The 27,262-nt window shown below is 44.7% G+C and overlaps 1 protein-coding gene across 9 annotated transcripts in view; it reads left to right on the forward strand.

The window, feature by feature from the left end:
• Positions 1-7,531: 7,531 nt before the first annotated feature.
• Positions 7,532-27,262, forward strand: part of CEP350 (centrosomal protein 350) — a 54,176-nt gene continuing 34,445 nt past the window's right edge. For 6 of the 9 annotated variants that reach the window (XM_073643271.1, XM_073643275.1, XM_073643278.1 and 3 more), the window contains exons 1-6: positions 7,532-7,667; positions 15,164-15,246; positions 16,680-16,723; positions 18,842-18,956; positions 20,813-20,978; positions 26,330-26,772. In XM_073643271.1, the coding sequence (XP_073499372.1) occupies positions 15,168-15,246; positions 16,680-16,723; positions 18,842-18,956; positions 20,813-20,978; positions 26,330-26,772 (847 nt within the window). In that variant the 5' untranslated portion in view covers positions 7,532-7,667; positions 15,164-15,167. Of the gene's footprint in view, positions 7,668-14,998; positions 15,067-15,163; positions 15,247-16,519; positions 16,724-18,841; positions 18,957-20,812; positions 20,979-26,329; positions 26,773-27,262 lie in introns of those variants that run through there. The other 3 variants (XM_073643279.1, XM_073643280.1, XM_073643272.1) reach the window with 3 other exon arrangements.

Genomic DNA, 27,262 nt, shown 5'->3' on the forward strand with positions numbered 1-27,262 from the left:
AAGCAGAGACCAGCCCTGCCCCCGCAAGTGACATCAAATAGGAAGGAGGTGATAAAATAAAGCCGAGTAGTGATGGAACAGTAGGGAATTTTTAACTCGAGGATATTCGAAAAGAGATTGGACTATTATATAGCCATTTAGGATTAAAATAAATGTTAGTTTCAGACCGCCGCTTTAATGTAAAGGTCCAATAGTTTTTGTCCAGGCCATTTTCATTAGGTTTTGCATCACAATTAAAAAGCAATGTCTGATTTTTATTGATTCATATTCAGTAAGTTAAAAATGACTTTTGTCAGTTTCATGTTATTTCTGTGACCATTATGGGGTTTTCTTACTTTAACAGAAGAGTATCAACAATTATGTCCATGTCTGTCTATGCGATTGTATGGATATTATAGTGCAATGTAAAGATTAATAAAACTTGAGCAGGATTGTGTATGATAAACGTGGCAATACACATCAGGTCGTGAGGTAGTGCATGCTTATATCCCCTGGGCATGCAGGTTTATTTTATTGCATGGCGGTCCATGAATAAATTAAATTCTGTTACCTCTTCTTTCTCCTGTGATCGCATCTGCCCGGAACTTGAACTGGGAACTCCGTGTCCAGAGGTTGCAGCTCTAACCGCTGAGCTGCAGCTCTAACCGCTGAGCTGCAGCTCTAACCGCTGAGCTGCAGCTCTAACCGCTGAGCTGCAGCTCTAACCGCTGAGCTGCAGCTCTAACCGCTGAGCTGCAGCTCTAACCGCTGAGCTGCAGCTCTAACCGGTAAACATAGGAGGATTGTTATCTTGACTCTATAATGCAGGCAATGAATCCAGAAGAAGAGCATACATCTCCATAGAAATTCATTGTGTATAACCATGTATTTTTATGGTGCCTGTATAATGAGCTGACAAAAATTATTTTTTGGTCCTATAAATAAAAGTAGTAAATTTATGAGCATTTACAAAAATTTATTTTTTTTTTTGTGAGTCCCTGGTCCTGAACCCACAACCTTAAATAATTACTGACACAGACACTTAACCTGCAGAGCCACCAGCTTTAGTGATATCATTGCTAGAATTCTGTCTACTTGATCTCTACTGCAGGAGCTGACAAGGCTGATAGACATACACTGCTGTGTACAATGAGTATTTTTATACATACATTGTACACAGCAGAATAACAGATTTTTTTCAGCCTATAAAATTGCTAAAAAATTTATTGAAAACATTTGATGATGAAAAAAATATTGTGATTTTTAATGAGTTTAACCCCTTAATAACATTTGACGTACTAATACGCGTCTGTGCCCTGGGACTTAAGAGCCAGACCCGTATTAGTACGTCATGGCGATCGCGCGCGCACACAGGCTGTGCGGGCGCGATCGCCGCCGGGTGTCAGCTGATTGTCACAGCTGACACCCGGTACTATGTGCAGGGAGCGGTCCTGCACCGCTCCCAGCACATTAACCCCCGCTATGCTGCGATCGAAATCGATCGCGGCATTGCGGGGGCAAGGGGAGGTGATCGGCGATACTCACCTCCTCTTCCGGCTTCCAGCGCAGACTGCAGCGGCTTCCCGGGTGTTGCCATGACGACCCGATGTCATCATGACAACATCCGGGTCACCAGAGAGCAGGAAGATTGCTTGGACATGCGCAGTGCATCTCCAAGCAATCTTAACACTGTGCACTTCTGACAGCCTGCATGGCATAGGGATGGTGCTCCATTCCTATGCCATGCAGGCGATCAGAAAAAAAAAAGTGAAAGTCCCAGAGTGGGACAAAGTAATAAGGTGTACAAACTGTCTGAAAGTGGAAAAAAATAAAAATAAAATGTGCAAAAATATTATAAAAAAATAAAAAAAATAATACACCAAAAATAAAAATATAATGTACCCATCAATAAATATTATTATAAAAAAAAAACAATAAAAGTACACATATTTGGTATCGCCGCGTCCGGAACAGCCTGACCTATAAAACTGTCCCACTAGTTAACCCCTTCAGTGAACACGGTAAAAAAAAAAAAAAAAACGCAGCAAAAAACAATGCTTTATCACCATACCGCCAAACAAAAAGTGGAATAACACGCGATCAAAAAGACGCATATAAATAAAAATGATACCGCTGAAAACGTCATCTCGTCCCACAAAAAACAAGCCGCCATACAGCTCCATCAGCCGAAAAATAAAAAAGTTTCAGCTCTCAGAATAAAGCGATGCTAAAAAATATTTTTTTCTATAAAATAGCTTTTATTGTGTATAAGCGCCAAAACATAGAAAAATTATACAAATGTGGTACCGCTGTAAACGTACTGACCCGAAGAATAAAGCTACCTCATCAATTTTACCACACGCGGAACAGAATAAAAAAAAAAAAAAAAAACAATTCCTGAATTGTTGGTTTTTGTTTATTCTGCCTCCCAAAAATCGGAATAGAAAGCGATCAAAAAATGTCACGTGCCTGAAAATGGCACCAATAACAACGTCAAGTCATCCCGCAAAAAACGAGCCGTCACATGACTGTCTGCCAAAATCTGGAAAAATTATAGCTCTCAAAATATGGCGATGCAAAAACTAGATTTTACAAAAAATGCGTCTTTTAGTGTGTGACAGCTGTCAGTCATAAAAACCCCATATGATTCTGGCATTGCTGTAATCACACCGACCCGAAGAATAAAGTCGTCTAATCACTTATACCGCACAAGGAACGGCGTCAAAAATAAACTCTTGGGTTAGGATTGGGCTAGGGTTAGGGCTGGGTTTGGGGCTAGGGTTGTGCTGGGGCTAGGGTTGTGCTGGGGCTAGGGTTGTGCTGGGGCTAGGGTTGTGCTGGGGCTAGGGTTGTGCTGGGGCTAGGGTTGTGCTGGGGCTAGGGTTGTGCTAGGGCTAGGGCTAGGGCTGGGGTTGGGATTTTTTTCAAAAGTAAGAAAAAAAGATGACGATATGGTGACTAGTGTTGAGAGCAAGTGCTCGCTACTTGAGTTTGCATCGGGTGCTCTGGTATGCATTGAGTATCGTGGGTATTTGAGTGACATGCTCGAGTCTCTGCCCCATATGCTTCGCGGCCAAAAAACTTTACGGGGATTGCTTGCCATGCACGAGCGATCCCCGCATGTTTTTTTTTGGGTGCCTAATAACCGTGAAACATGCGGAGCAGGGACTCGAGCATGTCACTCAAGCACACGCTGTACATGGTGCATACCTGAGTACCCGATGCAAACTCAAGTAGCGAGCACTTGCGCTCAAGAATAATGATAACTTATTCAATATGATGACCTAATGTAAACAAATTCTGTGCCGTACCTCTGGGTTCAAAATGTTCACTATACACCTTAATAAAATCCTTGAGGGGTATAGTTTCCAAAATGGGGACACTTGTGGGGGAGCTCCACTGTTTAGGCACATCACGGGCTCTCCAAACGCGACATGGTGTCCGCTAACAAATTGAATGGAAAATCGGCTCAAATTGTTAGCGGACGCCATGTTGCGTTTGGAGAGCCCCTGTGTGCCCAAACATTGGAACTCCCCCACAAGTGACCCCATTTTGGAAACTAGACCCCCCAAGGCACCTATCTAGATGCATAGTGAGCACTTGGAACCCCAGGTGCTTCACAAATTGATTCATAAAAATGAAAAAGTGTTTTTTTTTTCACTTTTTCATTATTACGAATCAATTTGTGAAGCACCTGGGGGTTCCAAGTGCTCACTATGCATCTAGAAAGGTGCCTTGGGGGGTCTAGTTTCCAAAATGGGGTCACTTGTGGGGGAGCTCCAAAGTTTGGGCACAGAGGGGCTCTCCAAACGCAATGTGGTGTCCGCTAACAATTTGAGCCGATTTTCCATTCAATTTGTTAGCGGATACCATGTTGCATTTAGAGAGTCCCTGTGTGCCCAAACATTGGAGCTCCCCCACAAGTGACCCCATTTTGGAAACTAGACCCCCCAAGGCACCTATCTAGATGCATAGTGAGCACTTGGAACCCCTAGGTGCTTCACAAATTGATTCGTAAAAATGAAAAAGTGTTTTTTTTTTCACTTTTTCATTTTTACGAATCAATTTGTGAAGCACCTGGGGGTTCCAAGTGCTCACTATGCATCTAGAAAGGTGCCTTGGGGGGTCTAGTTTCCAAAATGGGGTCACTTGTGGGGGAGCTCAAAAGTTTGGGCACACAGGGGCTCTCCAAACAGAACATGGTGTCCGCTAATTATTCAAGCAAATTTTACAATCAAAAAGTCAAATGGCGCTCCTTCCCTTCCGAGCTCTGCCGTGCGCCCAAACAGTGTTTCTTCCCCAAATATTGGGTATCTGCGTGCCCAGGGGAAATTGCACAACAAATTTTGGGGTCCATTTTTTCTTGTTACCCCTGTGAAAATAAAAAAAAATTGGGTCTAAAGTAACATTTTTGTGAAAAAAGTTAAATGTTCATTTTTTTCTTCCACATTCAAAAAATTCCTGTGAAGCACCTGAAGGGTTAATAAAGTTCTTGAATGTGGTTTTGAGCACCTTGAGGGGTGCAGTTTTTAGAATGGTGTCACTTTGGGGTATTTTCTGTCATAAAGACCTCTCAAAGTGACTTCAAATGTGATGTGGTCCCTAAAAAAATGGTTTTATAAATTTTGTTGGAAAAATGAGAAATCGCTGGTCAACTTTTAACCCTTATAGCTCCCTAACAAAAAAAAATTTTGGTTCCAAAATTGTGCTGATGTAAAGTAGACATGTGGGAAATGTTATTTATTAACTCTTTTGTGTGACATATCGCTCTGATTTCAGGGCTTAAAAATTCAAATTTTGAAAATCGCAAAATTTTCAAAATTTTCGCCAAATTTCCGTTTTTTTCACAAATAAACGCAAGTGATATCGAAGAAATTTTACCACAATCATGAAGTACAATATGTCATGAAAAAAACAATCTCAGAATCAGGGGGATCCGTTGAAGCGTTCCAGAGTAATTACCTCATAAAGTGACAGTGGTCAGAATTGTAAAAATTGGCCCGGTCATTAACGTGCAAACCACCCGCGGGGCTTAAGGGGTTAATGAACATCACAAATCAGCAAATAACACGGACATATTTGGTATCCTTGTAATCGTAACGACCCGCAGAACACAGCGATCAGATTATTTACGGGGATCGGTAAATGACGTAAAAAACATGGCGTGATTGATATTTTTTCTCTATTAAACCCATAAAAAATAGAAAACTGCAATGCTGAGGCCGTGTTCACACGTAGCGTAAATGCTGTGTTCTTTCTGTTGCTTTGTTGTCCGCACCAGACAACGCACTAACAATCTTCTCTGATTACTGTGTGTTTCCTGTGTTTCTTTTATGCGTTTTCCCGCTTATTTGTTGTGATTTTGGGGCTGATATCAAGCAGAGTTTTAAACAGTACAGAAAAGCTTTGATTCTGCATTTAAAAAGGCAGCGCCGTCTTTTTTTTCTTCTTGAGTTTTATTCAGAAGAAGCCGAGGAGAGAAAAATGCTCCAAAACCGCAGGGTAGTGATGAGCGAGCGTGTATTGTTAACCCTTTGGGCGAGCATGCTCGGGTGTTTGCCGAGTAGTTTCAGTGTGTTTGGTATCTATGTTTGAGCCGCAGTAACTGAATGTGTCGCGGCTGTAACAAATGCAGGATGCCGTGACACATGCAGCCGTGGCGGCACTGACATAAAGGTTGAGCGTGCTTGCCGAAAGAGTTAACAATATACGCTCGCTCATCACTACCGCAGAGTTCAGCAGCGTCTTCAGACGCTTCTATGTGGAGCCTAAAAAAAACGCAGATACTTCATTAAGTGCAAAATCAAAGTTTTTCTGTACAATAAAAAGAACGCGGCTTCACAGCTGCACCAGAAATGCATCAAATAAGGGGGCGAAGATTATTATTGTGGAGTTTGGTGCAGACATCTGCTGAAAACAAAAAACATTATCTCTGCCATGTGTGAACACGGCCTTACCGACACAAAAAGCCAGATGTCGTATAGTGAAGCTACAGAAAGAGGAGAAAGTTCTGGTGGCTCCGACTGTGAATGAAGGAACAAAAAAATAATCCACAAGTCCCAACTAGAGATGAGCAGGACTCACAGATGACATCGCGCTGCCCTGAAAGATAAGAGATTCATGGCCTCCAGTCCAGCCGCCAGGTAGCACTGACCTGGACGCCCGACTGGAGTTCTGTGAATCCAGCTGCTCATCTCTAGTCCCAACTATCCGGGATACAGTGGACAGTCCTGGATTTAGGTCTGCGCCTTGCAGGCTCTGGCATCTGCTGAATTTCCCTCACTGCCAGTGCCCCTCTGACAACTCCTCCTGCCGGGGGAGAAGGATAATGGTAAGGCTGCGTGCCCACGAAGCATTTTCCAAGCGTTTATGCTGTGGAATTTCCGTGTCGTAAACGCTTGGTAATCCGTCCCCCATGGCCCCCAATGACAAGCCGCAATGTCAATGCTCATGCTGCGCTCAAAAATCCGCATGCCCATTACTTTTGCGGACACGCAGCGTAATCGCCGCCATTGACTTGCATTGGACCGCATGACATCTGCATGACTACATGTGGATAAGCGGATATCACATGGTTCAATGTGTGGATGGTACCCAGGCCTGGAGGAGAGGAGACTCTCATCCAGACCCGGGTACCATAGAAACTGTAAAAAAAAGAATTTAAAATAAAAAATAAAGTTTATACTTACCTTCCGATGTCCTCCTGGTGTTTTCTCCCCTCCGTCTGGTCAGCTCTATGGGTCACGGTGGTGTGAAGGACCTGCGGTGACGTCATTGAGTCGTGTGACCTGTCACATGACTCAATGACGTCACCGCAGGTCCTTCACACCACTGCGAGAAGTGCAAGAGACCAGACGCGGCGGAGAAAATACCGGGAGGACATCGGAAGGTAAGTATAAACTTTATTTTTTACCATTCTTCTTTTTTTTTTTTAACTAACTTGGTCACCGGTTGCATGGATTTATATAGTGTGACCAAGTTGTCAAGCACTTTCCAAGTGATGCTAAAATCGCTAGGAAAGCGCTTGATAACCCGCATGCGGAAATGCATGTGAAGAACGCTTGACAAACACTTCTACGGGGCAGGAAAAATGCATGTAAAATCCGCATGTGTTTTTCCTGCCAGGGAGAAGCGGAAGAATATGCAGCATTTCTGCATCGTGGGCACAGAGCCTGAATGCACGTGGATCGGGGTGTGGTAAAAATTTGCGCAGCATGCTAAGCGCATGATTTCTCCCTCTTTCTATTCTTCAAAAGTTGGGAGATGTGGTCCCTGTGGTGTGTGCTGACATCCCTCTTCATTGTGCTGTCCCCTCCATATAACGCTTCTTTTCCTTGCAGCAGTGTGAATTGTGTAATTACTAATTTGGTATTTTCACATTCCGTGTCTCCCCCTAGCGGAGGGAGGTGGTTGTGCTGTGCATGTTGATGTTGGCCCCGGTCTCCCGCTATGATGATGAGGAGGAACCCGGGATCTCCGCTGTGCACGCGCTCTCCGCCTTCTCGCGAGTCTGCCCCGCTCCCGCCCGCTGTGCCGCTCTCGGAATGTCTGTTGTAACTGCGCACCAGCCTCCCCTCACTGCCGACCAATGGGAGCGCAGGACGTGACCCCGGAAGCGGAAGTAGTCTGGTTACCAGGAGCAGAAGAGAACTGGAAGAGCAGAAGAACCGAACCGTCTGCGGCCTGAGGTCAGTGTGTGTCCGACGGAGGCCGGCGCTGTGCCGGCTGCTCTGCGGCCTCTGTCCGGGGCCTCCCAGTGTGGTGTCACCTGTGTGTGGCGTTCTGCTGTAGGACTAGAAGTACCAGCTGCCTGCCATCCCCTGTATGCGGCTGCCTGTTATTAGCTGCTAGTTGTCATGGAGGTGGTGGCTGAGTGTGAGCGGCGGCTGCAGGCATCCTCCTCACTGACAGCCGTATGTCAGCGACTGTCTGCCCGATGGCGACAGCTCCTCCATCAGATGAGGCCGGCACTGATCACAGGGGCTGCTCCTGCAGTGACCACTGCTGTGCGCCTCTGCCTGCTGTGCGCCTCTGCCTGCTGTGCGCCTCTGCCTGCTGTGCGCCTCTGCCTGCTGTGCGCCTCTGCCTGCTGTGCGCCTCTGCCTGCTGTGCTCCTGCAGTGATCACTGCTCTGCTCTTCTGCCTGCAGTGATCACTGCTGTGCTCTTCTGCCTGCTCTGCTCCTGCAGTGATCACTGCTCTGCTCCTGCAGTGATCACTGCTCTGCTCCTGCAGTGATCACTGCTCTGCTCCTGCAGTGATCACTGCTCTGCTCCTGCAGTGATCACTGCTCTGCTCCTGCAGTGATCACTGCTCTGCCGTGCACCTGGTGACTGCTCTGCTCTACATACACAAGCATTGGTCATGGCTGCAAAATCAGACTACAGGGGATTTGTTTGTAATCTGTAACCATGGAGACGCATAGGGCTACATAGGAGCTGTAGGTGTAATACCTTTTTTCTTTCATGGTTTGTTTTTTTTCCTTTGGTAATGTAGACATGGTTTTTAATTGTATTGCATTTCTTAGGATACGTGCAACGCCAACACATAATGCTGTATCTCTGTGGATGTGCGGGAGGATCAGACTGATTGTCATTGTCGGCTTTAGGCTGGATTCTGAGTACAGACCATGAAGTAGGGAGCGGCCGTGGGTCTCCTGACCTGCTGTCAATCTGTGCTCGGACTGTGACACTTGGATGTGTGAATCCGGCTTTACCCCGTGGACTATGCAGGAATCAGTAGCTTACTGCTGCCATTGCAATTTTTTGTTCCACTGCACAGGCAAAAATGAACCCTGTCGCATGTGAACTGGGTTCTAGATGCCCCATACACATGTCCATTGTGTGCAGTTTTGATTTTGCCCTAAACGTAGAACAAATATAGGAGTCATTAGCCGCGGCTTGTGCTGACCTATGAGAATCAGTACGTCCTATGGTGGCTGTCGTGTCCTGCTATACACCTATACATTGTGAATGTGATGTTGCCGCACAGGACTTTAGGAACATGATGGATAACTTTTAATGGGTTGTCTGATTCCCTGACAACAGGGAGCTTGATGAGGACCTCATACAGGTTGAAATGTTGCTTGGCTAGAATACCCTGATGGAGCAATAAAGAGGTTTTTGGGGGTTTTTTTAATGAAAATTGGTGAGAGCTGTAATTTTTTTCTTTCCCTGTTGTTGATTATACCAAATGGATTCTTTGGTTTGGCGACTATTGTGCTTTTTTTTACTGGAAGTGTGCTGTGGACCTTTACAAAAAAAAATCCCTGCCAGCAGTTAGTTATCCACATATGCTAGAGACTCATTAGCATTTAGGCCTTGGGGTGCAGCCGTAAAGACATTCACAGGTGACACTTTTTTGTGGTACATAAAAGGTTGATAGTTACTTAAAGGAAATCTGTCACCAGGTTTTTGCTATCCCATCTGAGTGCAGTTTAATGTAGGGATAGACATATAAGCAATCAAGAGGAAGTGAAAGCTGCGGCTGCCGCTCACTGTTTCTTTATTACTAATGCGTCCAAAGGCGGGGACAGTGATGCGAGCAGTGATGAGGCACAGGGGTCATGTGTCATAACCGCACGTGAGCCCCAGGACCTCGAGTGCTGACCCTGCTGGAACAGCTCAGGCACCGGAGGGGAGTATACTGTAGGTGTTTTTTATTTTAAAGAGGACAAACACTCAGATTGAGAAGGGGATGTCATAGTAGTGGAAAACCCCTTTAATGTAGTCTCACACAGATGCTCGCATCTGCTCAGTCCATATATTACATTGCTGACCATTGACGTGGCCACCATTTAAGTTAGACTTTTCTTATATTGATCGTTTGCCTTCAATTTAAAAAGATGTCTGATAGAGAAAGCCTTTATAAAATGCCCCAATTTCCATCACAGCTGCAATATTTCTAAGATTTTGTCCTGTCCCGTGAGGTGTAACTAGAATATAACCTGTGGTTCTTCATGTCCCTTTCATGTTGGGCAGGATGACGCTAATCTGTATAATGGGGCTTGCTGTCATTTACTCATCATTTCAGGTTTATATCTTCCTCTCCCATCAGTCAACATCACAGAAGTAAATCATTCCCTGCCCTCTGCCGGTGTGAACTGCTGGATCAGTGCTGTGCAACACTTGTTTGATCTGGATTAATTTTCTAATATTAGTAGATTTTGGAACCTCCTGTTCAATAATTGGGTTTCCAGAAATTTGTTCTAAAGTGTCAGCAGCTTTTTAACAGTCAGTTTCCATTGGCTTCAATATCGTGGGTCAGAAATCATGTCACAGTATTTTAAAAAAGAAACAAAAAAAAACAACTTCTTATTTTGAAACGTAACTTTTAGTTCATCCCTTAAAAAAGATCCCAGCAATACAGGAATAGTATTTAGAAAAAAAATTAAGTCTGGCATCCCATGTAGTGGTTGGTGAACGGCCAAGATGTCACTTTATAAAAGTCGTAGCTTCTTTCCTCTGTATTATCCATTGAAAATTGCAGGAATATTCTCTGTGCACATGTCCGTATAACTATTGAAGAAATGGGACAGGTAAACTGAATGTCTTGTGCCGTCCTGTTTCAAACAGAATAGGGACTCCATTGATTGATATGGTCTCCGTTTGGTTTGTCTATTTTTTAGAATGGATGTATGGTAAATGTTCTGCATGTAAAAATCTGACAACCATCAGGCAGCTGACGGACCACCATTAAAATTATTGGGGTTCTCTGCTTCTGTTGGGAACACGGATGCTAATTCTGTTGGTCTGTGCTGTTTGTTCTACACAGAACAATGATCTGTAATGAAAGGACTAAAAATATAGAAAATAGAATTCAATTTTTGAGACGCAAGATTTAAAGGGAACCTGTCACCAGGTTTTTACCATACGAGATAAGGCCAGTACCTGTGAGTCCTGATATACAGGATTATAGTATGCTGTATATATGCCCCCAATCCAGCCTGCAAGACAAGAAAAACACATTTTAATATACTCCCCTACGGGGCGGTCCAGTCCAGTGGCCATCGCTGGTCTTGGTTCTGCGCCTCTTCTCTTCTTGTGATGCCGTCCTCCTTCTGTGCTTCACGTGGATGACGCATCCTACATCATCCACACAGTGTCCCCGGCATCGCGCTCCTGTGCAGGCGCACTTCTCTGCCCTGATGAGGGCTGAGTAAAGTATTACAGTGAGCTCTGGCCTTTTCCTGCACATGCATGCTGCAGTACTTTGCTCTGCCCTCCACAGGGCATAGAACTACACCTGCGCAGGAGCGCGATACCGGGGGACACTATGTGGATAACACAGGACTCCCCATCCACGTGAAGCACAGAAGGAGGAGGCGCCAGACCCAGACAGCAATGCCCATTGGACCCGACCGCCCCACAGTTGAGCATATAAAAAGGTATTTTTCTTGTCTTGCAGGCTGGATTGGGGGCATATATACAGCATATTAGACTGCTGTCACATGGGGCTGAATGGTGGTGGCCATATCTCATTTGAGACAAACTTGGTGGCAGGTTCCCTTTTAAAAAAATAAAACAATATAAACATGTACATAATATCCGATACAAAGAAAATCAGTAACATTACAATAGGTGAATGCAACTCATCAGATTATAAATAAAGTGATCATTTGTTTATAATACAGAGTACGTGTATACTTAGATTTTCTGATCCAATATCACTAACCATACAATAGGTGGATTAAACTCAGGTTGTAAATAAAGCGACTATAGAAAGAGCCTGCATCTGTAAAGGGAGTCTATCACCTCCAGAAACGCTATACCTGACCATATAGTGGTAATCTACAGATAAATAGCATATAAATAATGCTTGGCTGCCTTTACCGGAGCAGCGGCTAGAGGGAGAAAATGAAGTGTTATTCTCTCTGCGTCCACACGCTTCAGTCGTTGGTGCAGTGCAGGGAGCGGTGGGAAGGTGTATGTTAATATTTGGCCACGCCAAGGGTGCACCGAGCACCTATACTTGGTTTGAACAGTCATTCTGTGCTGACTGTCCCTTTTAAATAAAGGTAAAAGGAAGTAAAAACCACATGTTTTGCCAGCAGGAGATGGAGAAAATAAAAAAGTGAAGGTCATAATATGAGACGTACAGACCATTGGCAAAAAAATATACAGTTGAAGCCAGAAGTTTACATACACTATATAAAAAGACACATCTGCATGCTTTTCTCAATATCGGACATGAAATCAGAATAAACCTTTCCCGTTTTAGGTTAATTAGGATTACCATTATTTTTAATATTTGCCAAATGCCAGAATAATGAGAAAGGGAGTGTTTAAGGCAATTTTATAAGATTACTATGCCTTTAAACAATTCTGCACTGCCCATATGATTATGTCATGTGTTTGGAAGCTTCTGATAGTGTTGTTGTTTTTTTTTTACTCATATAACCTACAAATAATAATAGTTGCATACCCCTTCTGAATACGAAAATCACTATCCTGGGTCTGTGTACTGCCCAGGTAAATGAAGAGATGTATGCCAATGATGAAAAATGTATCTTTATTTGACAAAAATTAGGATGAAGACAAAAAACACATTAGAAATTAAACAAGAAACTGAATAAAATCAAACCTCGGGATCAATAATTCTTATATGATTAAGGAAAAAATGCAGATTTCCATGTTATGGCAGTACACATAAGAATAAGAGAGTTTGGAGTGCACCTAGTTGGTCATGAAGTTATAGGAAAGTGTTCATGGTGGACTCTCCTGGAAGCTATTTAGCAGTGATAAAAAAAAAACATGAATCCAGTATTGCACGCTATCCAGTTCAAAATAAATAAGTAAACCAATGACTGAAGGTTCGATGCATAGAAAAGCTAATAGTGCGCTATTACACAGTGCCCAAATAACCTTAAAAATTGATGAGATCCCACATGGCTCCATGATTATTGGGAAAGGAAGGAGGTGAGGTGAGCAAAGAGAGGTTTGTACATGATTAGGCATGACTCAGGCTACAGGTAATTGCACAAGGGCAAGGTAGCACACCTAAGGTCTATGCATCAAAGAACTGTTGAGCACTCCATATAGTTAATGGGTATAGTGTACTTACATAGAGAAGCTGTTCCAAGAGGCCAGGGATAAACCCCAACGACGCAGTTTCGCAAGAGTGCTTTTTTTCCAGAGGGAATTTTGGCAACATCCAAATTAGAGACACACCTGTGGATGGTTTTTAATGCACACCTGAAACACACTGCTTCTTTGTGTAGCATCATGAGAAAGTCTAAAGAAATCAGTGAAGATATCAGGAAGAGAATTGTGGATTTGCACAAGTCTGGCTCATCCTTGGGTATAATTTCAAGATAGCTGAATTTGCCTCGTTCATCTGTACAAACAATTATGCGCAAGTACAAACAAGATGGGAATGTCCAGCCATCATACCGCTCAGGAAGGAGATGGGTTCTGTGTCCCAGAGATGAACGTGTTTTGGTCTGACGTGCCTATCAACCCAAGACAAAAGCAAAAGAACTTGTGAAGATGATGGCGGAAGCTGGTAAGATTGTGTCAATATCCACAGTGAAACGAGTACTGTATCCACATGGGCTGAAAGGCCACTCTGCCAGGAAAAAGCCATTACTCCAAAAGAAACATAAAAAAGACAGATTAATGTTTGCAAATGCATACAGGAACAAAGACCTTAATTTTTGGAGACATGTCCTGTGGTCTGATGAAACTAAAATAGAACTTTTTGGGCATAATGACTATCGTTACATTTGGAGGAAAAAGAGAGAAGCTTGGAAGCCTAAAAACACCATCCCAACTGTGAAACACGAGGGTGGTAGCATCATGTTGTGGGGTTGTTTTGCTGCAGGAGGAAAAGGTGTACTTCACAAAATAGATGGCATCATGAGAAAAGAAGATTGTGACAATACTGAAGCAACATCTCAAGACATCAGCCAGGAACTTAAAGCTTGGACAATGACCCGAAGCATACTGCAAACAAAGTGGCTTAAGGATAACAAAGTCAATGTTTTGGAGTGGCCATCACAAAGCCCTGATCTCACTCCTATTGAAAATGTATGGGCAAAGCTGAAAAGGCAGGTGTGAGCAAGACGACCTACAAACCTGGATCAGTTACACCAGTTTTGTCAGGAGGAATCGGCCCAAATTCCGACCAACTATTGTGAGAAGCTTGTGGAAGGATATCCCAAACGTTTGACCCAAGTCATTCAGTTTAAGGGCGATGGTACCAAATACTAATGAAATGTATGGAAACTTTTGACTTTGCAGTAAGTAATAAAAATGCCTTAAACCATTCTCTCTCTCTCTCTCTCATTATTCTGGCATTTGGCAAATATTAAAAATAATAGTAATCCTAATTGACCTAAACGGGAAAGGTTTATTCTGATTTCATGTCAGATATTGAGAAAAACATGCAAATGTGTCTTTTTATATAGTGTATGTAAACTTCTGGTCTCAACTGTATATGCTGTCTAAGGGAAAAGTAATAGACATAGAATACATATCCAGAGGTAATGATGCTGCCACCTGGAGAAACCCAACCCACATACTGTACATTGCACAATATGCTTCATCAGGGGGGAAGATTGAGGCATTGGTTGAGCAGAGCTTTATTTTCAATGACCACGTGGTTCTGCGGAAAATGCATCACCAGGTCCATCGAGCACATCGACCTTGTGCAGCCTCTGCCCGGACTGGTACACGGGATCCCAGCCCTAATTACCACTCTTATTTTCTTGCAATCCCTGCTCTGATCTCACTGCATGTTGTGCGGATGTCTCATGACCCCAAGACGCAGACACACTGTGGCAATTGCCTTATTGGTTACCAGGTCGTTTTTTTTTTCAGAAAAAAAAAAAACGTAATTATGAGAAAATGTCAAAGGTCCAGATAAAATTGAATGCAGCATTTATGTTTTTGCATGCTGGCAGAAGCATAACCCCCAGCATGTCATGTTACACATTTTCTGGCTGCTGTCCCTGACTACACCTCCAGCATCCAATAGCCTGCACTTGATCCCAGCCTGGAGCAGCTGTCGCTGCGGCCTCCGTCCCCTGGATCTTATGACACTTTGGCCAGTACTCTGCTTTTGGATGGGTGGGGGTTGTGAAGCTGGGTGAGAAATTAGAACTCTCACTTTCCACTGTTAATATTAAGACGTTGGCCATTTTGCTTGAATATTTTTTGTTTTGTTTTTTTCCCATCACTTGTAGATGAATGGCTGAGAAGAATTTATGGAGGACATCAACTTTTAATCAGGGACCCCCTCATCAGCCGTCTCGGGAGACTATTCAAGGTAGGATGTGATAGTTATAATGTCAGGAGTGAAGTCTGCCGGATTAGGACAGTGAATGTTTCCTTTCTATATGCTCCTAATCATTATTGCATAAATGTAAACTTAAGGGAAGGTTCACACGACCATATAAAAAAATCGTCAGTTTCATCCAGAAAAATGGGGCAATTTTTTTATTTTTCTCACTCATACAACCCATTTTTTTTTTTTTTTTTTACAGCAGCATAAATCATTTAGGCTGTGTGCCCACGATGCATTTTTTAAGCGTTTCCGCAGCGGCAAAAACGCTTGGTAGAAGGCCTGCCAGGTTCCCCAATGATAATCCGCATGTGCTGTGCACATGCTGCAGAAATTTCCTCTGCAGATTATCATTGTGGAAAAAAACGCAGCTCTACCCATTATTTTGCGGAAGCGCTGCGTTTTCACCGCCATTGACTTGCATTGAATCGCTTGGATTCCGCATCACTGCATCTGTACTTGCGGAATCCATGCGTTTCAATGTGCGGATGGTACCTGGGTGTGGTGGACAGGAGACTCCTCCGGACCCTGGTACCATAGAAAACTGTAAAAAAATAAAATAAAAAATAAATATTATACTTACCTTCTGATGGCCCCCGCTCTCCTTGTCTTCACTTGCCGGCAGATCGCGGTGGACTGTAGGACCTGCGCTGACGTCATAGTCATGTGACGGCAGGTCCTTCAGTGTAGTGTACCGCGAGTTGCCGGCAAGCCAGGACGGAGCAAATAAAGATTCCGGCGGCCATCAGAAGGTAAGTATAGATTTATTTTTTACCATTCTTTTACGGTCACACTATATAAATCCCTGCCGTTTGCATGGATTTATATAGTGTGACCAAGTTGACAAGCACTTTCCAAGTGATACTAAAATCGCTTGTCAACCCTCATGCGGAAATGCATGTGAAGAACGCTTCACATCCGCATGTCCCTGGCAGGAAAACGCATGTACAATCCGCATGTACAATCCGCATGTACAATCCACATGTACAATCCGCATGATTTTTTTCTGTCAGGGAGATGCAGAAACGCTCCGGAAAAATCCGGTGCATTTCTGCATCGTGGGCACATAGCCTTACAGTTTCTTATGTTACAGAATTGCAATGTATCCATAAAAACAGATGTTATACTGTAGCTCTGTGTAGCGTCTGATTGATTTTTTTTTTTTTTTGCTCAACCATAGACTTGAACAGGTGAGTCTCATCCGATTTATGGAAGAAACTAGCGCATGCTGAAACTTGTAGTTTTTTTGCACACGCAGATTGAAAAAAAAATAACATTGAATAACATTGGTCAGATGCTGCCCGTTATTTTCACGGACGACGTTCAGACTGAAAATACGGTCGTGTGCACGATGCCCTAACAAGCAGGTTGTAAAGGAAGAGAAGTGAATGGCTAATGCACGTTTCATCTTCTCACAGAATTAAGTAAAGCATGGAAGACGATCTCTAACACACAAGCTGCTGTGAGTATGACCGCGTACTGCTGCTGCAGACATCTAGAGTATCCTGTATTGCAACTTTGTAATATTGTTTGTTTCAGACCTACCGTAATTTTTTTCGCAGCTGAGTATTTGCTACTATTGAATCTAGTATAACTAATCTACTGTGAGTTAAAATATTTGGAAGGCTGCCTTTTTCCAAAAATAGTGCCACGTCTGTCCAGAGCTTTGGGTATAGTTGGCCCCCTATTCAGTTTGAGGTAGATGACCTGCAGTTCCAGACACAACCTATAAATGTGGGTGGTGCTTTCCCAAAGCAAGAGACCTTTCAATCACATGCAGCAGGACCAGCCTCTTCTAGAGAAGGACCAGCCTCTTCTAGAGAAGGGCCAGCCTCTTCTAGAGAAGGGCCAGCCTCTTCTAGAGAAGGACCAGCCTCTCCTAGAGAAGGACCAGCCTCTTCTAGAGAAGGACCAGCCTCTTCTAGAGAAGGACCAGCCTCTTCTAGAGAAGGACCAGCCTCTCCTAGAGAAGGACCAGCCTCTCCTAGAGAAGGACCAGCCTCTCCTAGAGAAGGACCAGCCTCTCCTAGAGAAGGACCAGCCTCTCCTAGAGAAGGACCAGCCTCTCCTAGAGAAGGACCAGCCTCTCCTAGAGAAGGACCAGCCTCTCCTAGAGAAGGACCAGCCTCTCCTAGAGAAGGACCAGCCTCTCCTAGAGAAGGACCAGCCTCTCCTAGAGAAGGACCAGCCTCTCCTAGAGAAGGACCAGCCTCTCCTAGAGAAGGACCAGCCTCTTCTAGAGAAGGACCAGCCTCTTCTAGAGAAGGACTAGTCCCAAGTCGCATATTTAAAGGATACTTTATTTTGTTTTAGAAAAAAATATACCTGGCTGCGATCGTGCATCCAGGCTCTGAAGCATGCTGCCTGAATACTGTCATTTAAAAATACAAGTTAACAAAAAAAATAAAAATGTTACGGCTCTTAGAATAAGGGGAGGAAAAAGGGCTAAAAAAATATATGAAAGGGTTAGCCTGACATTTCCTAATGATGGATTTTAAAACCCTCTTTGTTCAAAGGGTTTCTATGGGGCAATATACAAGCTGTACCCATGTATCCTTTGGACATGACTTGCTGGGATTTGTGATCTCTCAATATTAGAGGGGTTGTCAAAAAATGTCTACCTTCTCCATGAACAGCTTCACTCCTGCTATTGGCCTATATCTTGTATTTCAGCTCTGGTCCAGGGAATGGGGCTAAGCTTTATTACTATATACAACATGGGGGTGAGACACTGTGAGAAAGCTGGTGTCTTACCTGCTTAATTCTGCACAACCCATTGACCAGGAATATTTCTGTTCTGTAAGCATAGATCTTACAGGGGTTGGCCATTTTTTTGGTAATTTTTTTATTGTATTCTTTACTTTACTTCAATGCTTGTATTTTGGGCTAAAAATGATTTTTACAATTGGGTTTCATTACAAATTTTGCACCATTTTGCTTTTACAGGCGCTTTGTTTCTCTGCACTTTCAACAGCACTTGTGTCCTTACAATAGCTGCTGGTGGAGGAGCCTGTGGTCAGACCTGTCCATCTAGGAGGAGGCTGATAGACAGGTCTGGTCACTGCTCCTCCACCCACAGCCATTGTATGGATGGAAGTGCTGGTCAGTGTGTGAGGAACATGGACGACATCTTCACCTGAGAATCAGTCATTTAACTTATTCTGATAGAAAAAAAAAAGTTAGAAACTTTCCTTTTAGACTTTTTTTTTCTGTCTTTCCTGAGCTCTTCTCTGCTGATTTTATGATCACAGATTGCATTAAATTTGAATATGCAGGGAAATAAAGAGAGCCTGTAAAGCAAAACTGTGCAAAATTTGTGATGAAACCCAATTGCAAAAATGATTTTTAGCCCAAAATGCATGCAGTTAAGTAAAAAAAAAATGTCCCTATGGGTGGCCAACACCTTTTAAATGATGAGGGAATAAACACCCAACTTATTACACAGGGGCAGAACGTTTTCCTGTAGAATTAATAAGCTTTATCTACACGTTATCCTGGCTACTTAGATTTGTACGGATGCTGTATTGATTTTTACATACAATAATCTAATCTTTTGATGTGTGCATTTGTCACCCCACAGCTAAAGCACGCTAACAATAAGCTGGATGTGGCCCCCACGAGCTGTGCAGTGTATGACCCCATCATGGAAGCCAAAAGAGCTGGAAGCAATGCTACGCGGAAGATAAGTAGAAAGGGTAGGTCCTTTATCTATACACACATCTTGTCCCCTTTCTGTAAGGGCACTGATTCTACACTTGTATGGTTATCAAAATGTTTTTTTTTCTGTATCGTGATTCATATTGTTGCCTATAATTATTACACAATGGGGGGGGGACACAGACTCCACTGAGCTCAGTCTACAGTATTGTAAGCAAAAGAAAAACACTTCCAGCTTCAAAAGGAAAAAGAAGTGAATGTGAAGAAAAAAGTGTAAAAAAAAAAAAAATCCCTTTATTTCTCAAAGTGCAATTAAATTCCACACAAGCCAGGACAGAAGACTTTCACACATCCTCTGCCTCATAGCATAGGCTTTAAGCATGATGCCTTTTACTGCAGTGGGTATGGGATTTTTCGGTTATTTCACTTGATTGTACTTATGATATGAATAAAACTACCCAGCCTGAGGTTTCTGCATAATGATGGGTGCCGGGTACAGTGAATGCTTCTGTTACCTGTATTTGTGCAATAAAATCACTTTTTTACTAAATCCATCCCTGGGAAACAAAGTTGATCTGCTTCTTACTTGGTGAAATTCACCATATCCTGCATCCATAAGTATTCAGCGCCCTAAGTGAAGGACTGCTTGCAGGGGGCAGCTAGCGCCCTAAGTGAAGGGCTGCTTGCAGGGGGCAGCTAGCGCCCTAAGTGAAGGGCTGCTTGCAGGGGGCAGCTAGCGCCCTAAGTGAAGGGCTGCTTGCTGGGGGCAGCTAGCGCCCTAAGTGAAGGGCTGCTTGCAGGGGGCAGCTAGCGCCCTAAGTGAAGGGCTGCTTGCAGGGGGCAGCTAGCGCCCTAAGTGAAGGGCTGCTTGCAGGGGGCAGCTAGCGCCCTAAGTGAAGGGCTGCTTGCAGGGGGCAGCTAGTGCCCTAAGTGAAGGGCTGCTTGCAGGGGGCAGCTAGCGCCCTAAGTGAAGGGCTGCTTGCAGGGGGCAGCTAGCGCCCTAAGTGAAGGGCTGCTTGCAGGGGGCAGCTAGCGCCCTAAGTGAAGGGCTGCTTGCAGGGGGCAGCTAGCGCCCTAAGTGAAGGGCTGCTTGCAGGGGGCAGCTAGCGCCCTAAGTGAAGGGCTGCTTGCAGGGGGCAGCTAGCGCCCTAAGTGAAGGGCTGCTTGCAGGGGGCAGCTAGCGCCCTAAGTGAAGGGCTGCTTGCAGGGGGCAGCTAGCGCCCTAAGTGAAGGGCTGCTTGCAGGGGGCAGCTAGCGCCCTAAGTGAAGGGCTGCTTGCAGGGGGCAGCTAGTGCCCTAAGTGGAGGACTGGTTGCATGGGAGATGATTTAAAGCTAAGCAATGCCACCCACGGGAGCTTTTTCTCTTATCAGACATACTTGGAAAGCATTTCTTGATTTTGGAAAGGGAGCACGTTGGTTCTCCACACAGGCAGTCGCTCCCTGCATGTTCTAGCTGTGGTTAACCTCTTGGTAGTGAGGAGCTTAATGTCCCAGATGAATTGGGGAAGGCCCTCACAGATCAGTTGTAAATCACTTCTGCTTGACATTGTAATGGCCACTAACTCCTACTCAAATATAAGTCCCTGTTAGTAGTGGACCATGGAAGAGACAAGTGTAATGTTGTGGGCACATTATATACAGTGCTGTAAGAGGAGCTACTTTGTGGGCACAATGATGTGTATATTTATTGCTGTGGAGCACAGTAGGCCCATCTGCATGGAGCACATCACACTGTGGTGCCATATTGCACGTGTTAACACTACAGTCTGGAACGTGTTTAGTTTTGATGCTTCTAAACTGCCGATAACCCAACACGTCTGTTCTGTCATGTATTACATATTAAAACAAGGGAAACAGCTTCTTTTTTTTTTATTATGATTATTTTTCTACAGATGGTCGATACCATGAGGACTCCAATGCTTACCACAGCAAACATTCCCACCCAGCCAAATCTGGCAAAGAGCGATCGTCTCGTAGTCCACTACGTGTCACTACCTTGGACAGCAATGTTAAAAGCTCCTGTCGTGTGGGTTTCCGGGAACCTCTGGCGTCATATCGGTAAGAACGAAATATTACAGAATTCTATAATTTAACATTTTTAGAGTCGTGTTGTATTCAGTGGGAAAAAGTCATAAAACAACCTGTCACTACCAGAAAAGTGTGTATTTTCTCATTACTTCCTATTTTACGTTTTACAATAGTAGAACATAACTGTGTTAATAACCTATGGATAAAGGTAACATATTTTTTATACTGCACAAAAGTACAAAGGTGGATTGTTATATTATATACCTGGGCACAATAAGTCCTCATACAGCAACATTGACAGAAAAATAAAGTTAGTTCTTTTGTATTCGGTGATGACAAATTCCCCAAATGAGCCGGGCTTTAAAGTAATCCAGATGCCCTAAACAAATCTAAACAAAATACCAGTCCATCTAAATAAGACCATAGACCAGTGGTGGCGAACCTATGGCACACGTGTCAGAGGGGAAATGCAGAGCCCTTCCTGTGGGCACGCGCATTTGTGGACCAGGCCCGTGAGGGTGAGGGGCCCGCCGATACAAGCCCCTACTTCAGCTCGATGTACGTCCTCGGAAGAACATCCAGTTGAAGTGTATTGCAGCACACAGCTTTGCTGGGTCTGTGCGCCGCAATATACGCTGCCGGCCAATCAGAGGCCAGCAACTAACGTCAGCGTACACACAACTGGGCGCATAGAGGGACATATGCCACGATGAGGGGAGCATATACAGGCATAGAGGGACATATGCCACGATGAGGGGAGCATATACAGGCATAGAGGGACATAAGCCAGGATCAGGGAAGCATATACAGGCATAGAGGGACATAAGCCAGGATGAGGGGAGCATATACAGGCATAGAGGGACATAAGCCAGGATGAGGGGAGCATATACAGGCATAGAGGGACATAAGCCAGGATGAGGGGAGCATATACAGGCATAGAGGGACATAAGCCAGGATGAGGGGAGCATATACAGGCATAGAGGGACATATGACAGGATCAGGGAAGCATATACAGGCATAGAGGGACATAAGCCAGGATGAGGGGAGCATATACAGGCATAGAGGGACATAAGCCAGGATGAGGGGAGCATATACAGGCATAGAGGGACATATGCCACGATGAGGGGAGCATATACAGGCATAGAGGGACATAAGCCAGGATCAGGGAAGCATATACAGGCATAGAGGGACATATGACAGGATGAGGGGAGCATATACAGGCATAGAGGGACATATGCCAGGATGAGGGGAGCATATAAAGGCATAGAGGGACATATGCCAGGATGAGGGGAGCATATACAGGCATAGAGGGACATATGCCAGGATGAGGGAAGCATATACAGGGATAGAGGGACATATGACAGGATGAGGGAAGCATATACAGGGATAGAGGGACATATGACAGGATGAGGGGAGCATATACAGGCATAGAGGGACATATGACAGGATGAGGGGAGCATATACAGGCATAGAGGGACATATGCCAGGATGAGGGAAGCATATACAGGCATAGAGGGACATTACCAGGATGAGGGAAGCATATACAGGCATAGAGGGACATATGCCAGGATGAAGGGAGCATATACAGGCATAGAGGGACATATGCCAGGATGAGGGGAGCATATACAGGCATAGAGGGACATATGCCAGGATGAGGGGAGCATATACAGGCATAGAGGGACATATGACAGGATGAGGGGAGCATATACAGGCATAGAGGGACATATGACAGGATGAGGGGAGCATATACAGGCATAGAGGGACATATGCCAGGATGAGGGGAGCATATACAGGCATAGAGGGACATATGCCAGGATGAGGGGAGCATATACAGGCATAGAGGGACATATGACAGGATGAGGGGAGCATATAGAGGCATAGAGGGACATATGCCAGGATGAGGGGAGCATATACAGGCATAGAGGGACATATGCCAGGATGAGGGAAGCATATACAGGCATAGAGGGACATATGCCAGGATGAGGGGAGCATATACAGGCATAGAGGGACATATGCCAGGATGAGGGGAGCATATACAGGCATAGAGGGACATATGCCAGGATGAGGGAAGCATATACAGGCATAGAGGGACATTACCAGGATGAGGGAAGCATATACAGGCATAGAGGGACATATGCCAGGATGAAGGGAGCATATACAGGCATAGAGGGACATATGACAGGATGAGGGGAGCATATACAGGCATAGAGGGACATATGACAGGATGAGGGAAGCATATACAGGCATAGAGGGACATATGACAGGATGAGGGGAGCATATACAGGCATAGAGGGACATATGACAGGATGAGGGGAGCATATACAGGCATAGAGGGACATATGCCAGGATGAGGGGAGCATATACAGGCATAGGGGGACATATGCCAGGATGAGGGAAGCATATACAGGCATAGAGGGACATATGACAGGATGAGGGGAGCATATACAGGCATAGAGGGACATATGCCAGGATGAGGGGGGCATATACAGGCATAGAGGGACATATGCCAGGATGAGGGGAGCATATACAGGCATAGAGGGACATAAGCCAGGATGAGGGGAGCATATACAGGCATAGAGGGACATATGACAGGATGAGGGGAGCATATACGGGCATAGAGGGACATATGCCAGGATGAGGGGAGCATATACAGGCGTAGAGGGACATATGACAGGATGAAGGGAGTATATACAGGCATAGAGGGACATATGACAGGATGAGGGGAGCATATACGGGCATAGAGGGACATATGACAGGATGAGGGGAGCATATACAGGCATAGAGGGACATATGCCAGGATGAGGGGAGCATATACAGGCATAGAGGGACATATTCCAGGTTGAGGGGGGCATAGAGGGACATATGCCAGGATGAGGGGAGCATATACTGGCATAGAGGGACATATGCCAGTATGAGGGGAGCATATACAGGCATAGAGGGACATATGCCAGGATGAGGGGAGCATATACAGGCATAGAGGGACATATGCCAGGATGAGGGGAGCATATACAGGCATAGAGGGACATATGCCACGATGAGGGGAGCATATACAGGCAAAGAGGGACATATGCCAGGATGAGGGGAGCATATACAGGCATAGAGGGACATATGACAGGATGAGGGGAGCATATACAGGCATAGAGGGACATATGCCAGGATGAGGGGAGCATATACAGGCATAGAGGGACATATGACAGGATGAAGGGAGTATATACAGGCATAGAGGGACATATGACAGGATGAGGGGAGCATATACAGGCATAGAGGGACATATGCCAGGATGAGGGGAGCATATACAGGCATAGAGGGACATATGCCAGGATGAGGGGAGCATATACAGGCATAGAGGGACATATGCCAGGATGAGGGGAGCATATACAGGCAAAGAGGGACATATGCCAGGATGAGGGGAGCATATACAGGCGTAGAGGGACATATGACAGGATGAAGGGAGTATATACAGGCATAGAGGGACATATGCCAGGATGAGGGGAGCATATACAGGCATAGAGGGACATATGCCAGGATGAGGGGAGCATATACAGGCATAGAGGGACATATGCCAGGATGAGGGGAGCATATACAGGCATAGAGGGACATATGCCAGGATCAGGGAAGCATATACAGGCGTAGAGGGACATATGACAGGATGAAGGGAGTATATACAGGCATAGAGGGACATATGCCAGGATGAGGGGAGCATATACAGGCATAGAGGGACATATGACAGGATGAAGGGAGTATATACAGGCATAGAGGGACATATGACAGGATGAAGGGAGTATATACAGGCATAGAGGGACATATGACAGGATGAAGGGAGTATATACAGGCATAGAGGGACATATGACAGGATGAGGGGAGCATATACAGGCATAGAGGGACATATGACAGGATGAAGGGAGTATATACAGGCATAGAGGGACATATGACAGGATGAGGGGAGCATATACGGGCATAGAGGGAGATATGACAGGATGAGGGGAGCATATACAGGCATAGAGGGACATATGCCCGGATGAGGGGAGCATATACAGGCATAGAGGGACATATGCCAGGATGAGGGGAGCATATACAGGCATAGAGGGACATATGCCAGGATGAGGGGAGCATATACAGACATAGAGGGACATATGCCAGGATGAGGGGAGCATATACAGGCGTAGAGGGACATATGACAGGATGAAGGGAGTATATACAGGCATAGAGGGACATATGACAGGATGAGGGGAGCATATACGGGCATAGAGGGACATATGACAGGATGAGGGGAGCATATACAGGCATAGAGGGACATATGCCAGGATGAGGGAAGCATATACAGGCGTAGAGGGACATATGCCAAGATGAGGGGAGCATATACAGGCGTAGAGGGACATATGACAGGATGAGGGGAGCATATACAGGCGTAGAGGGACATATGACAGGATGAAGGGAGTATATACAGGCATAGAGGGACATATGCCAGGATGAGGGGAGCATATACAGGCGTAGAGGGACATATGACAGGATCAGGGAAGCATATACAAGCGTGGGGGGGGACATTTGTCATTATGGGGAGAGGACATATGCCAGGATGGGGTGGGAGCATATTCCATTATATCTGCAGTTTGGTACCCCTGCTCCTGTATGTGGTTTCGCTCTGCTGCCCCAACTAAAACCTCAATACTCAGGTTAAATTGCCGTGTTAGCAATTTGCGATAAATTAATGGAATTTTGGTTGCAATTTGGGCACTGTCTCTAAAAGGTTCGCCATCACTACCATAGACCCTACTTGCATACATTCCCATGACTTTTTACAGACACCAGACCAAGCTACCCCTATACTGACCTGAACCCAAACCTTCAGCCACTCCTTTATCCTTGATTCTGTTTCTCCCTGGGTTCCCAGGAACCTCCACAAAAATGTTCTGCCATCACTAGGCATCAGGGCGTTGTCTGTGATGGTGTCCAGGAGGGGAAGGAAGTGAAAGTTTGAGCATGTGGGGGCTTGTGAGCTCTTCTAAGATTCTGAGAAATCTCCCCTTTTCAGGGAGTCTCCTAGATCAGGGTTCCCCAACTCCAGTCCTCAAGGCCCACCAACAGGTCAGGTTTTCAGGATTTCCTTAGTATTACACAGGTGATAATTCCATCACCTGCACAGGCAATAATTCCATCACCTGTGCAATACTAAGGAAATCCTGAAAACATGACCTGTTGGTGGGCCTTGAGGACTGGAGTTGGGGAACCCTGTCCTAGATGATCTAGGAAAGTTGGAAAGTAAGACATTACTGTGTTTTAATTTGTTTTTGCCACATTAACTCAAACTTTTGTTTTCAAGGTTTTCTCTAGTTTTTATCATATTACTGATTTTCTGGTAATATATACATATTTCTTTTAAGGGAAGTCCTATCTTCGGAAGAGAAGGGTTCAGGATCTGGACTAAAGAACTTTCGTCAAGACGAAAAGGACTTTGATAGTACACGTTCTTCTGCCGTGGACGAGACCACTGTGCGCTACCTAAATGATAGACTGGCCATTGATAATTTGCATTGGCAATTACATCGGTCTCAAAGTGACCAGAGCAATGATTACAGAGATGTGACCCTAACAGAAGCATCGCAGCCCCTGGTCAGCCCTCTGAGTAACAGATTAGAGACCTTAAAAAGGAGGCAACCTGATGCCAAACTAGAGAAACTGAAAGAGCGGATCCGCAGACAGTGGGAACTCTCTGAGGAACGGGATACCAGAGAGCGTCTTCCAGAAACTATAAATTTCACAGACAATACAACAATTGCAAAAACCAGGAAAGTAACGGCTGCTCCACCAGCTCCATCTTATAAAGGTAAGATTAACTAAAGCAATCTTTTAATTGTAGTGTCCATCTTAACAATGTAAGGAAGCCAACTTAAGTTAAAAGGAATCTGTCAGTAAGTTCGCCCTCTCATGCACTGAACCGCATATGTGGGCATGCAGGTAGTTGAAAGCTAAATCCATTAAAACCTTCATTTCTTCTATCTGTTGCTGCATTTTTGTGTTTTAATCCAAATGCAAATTACTCATTAGGTGATTTGGCAAGACAGAGCACTTCCCACACCTCTGCTTCCGGAGGTTGTTTCCCCGCCCAGCACCAGCCTCTTTAGCTTGATTGATAGCTCACTGATTAGGTTACATCTGGTGCCAGGCAAGGAAGGAAATCAAACAGTGAGCTATTAATCATGCTAAAGAGACTGGTTCTAGGCTGGGAAACTACCTTAGGATGCAAATGATTGGGAAGTGCTCAGTCGCTCCCAGAACACTTAATATCTCATTTGCATATAAATTAAAATCAGATT

The sequence above is a fragment of the Phyllobates terribilis genome, unplaced genomic scaffold, assembly GCF_046119375.1.
Source record: "Phyllobates terribilis strain yellow unplaced genomic scaffold, ASM4611937v1 Scaffold_8__6_contigs__length_399053987, whole genome shotgun sequence".
Lineage (NCBI taxonomy): Eukaryota > Metazoa > Chordata > Amphibia > Anura > Dendrobatidae > Phyllobates > Phyllobates terribilis.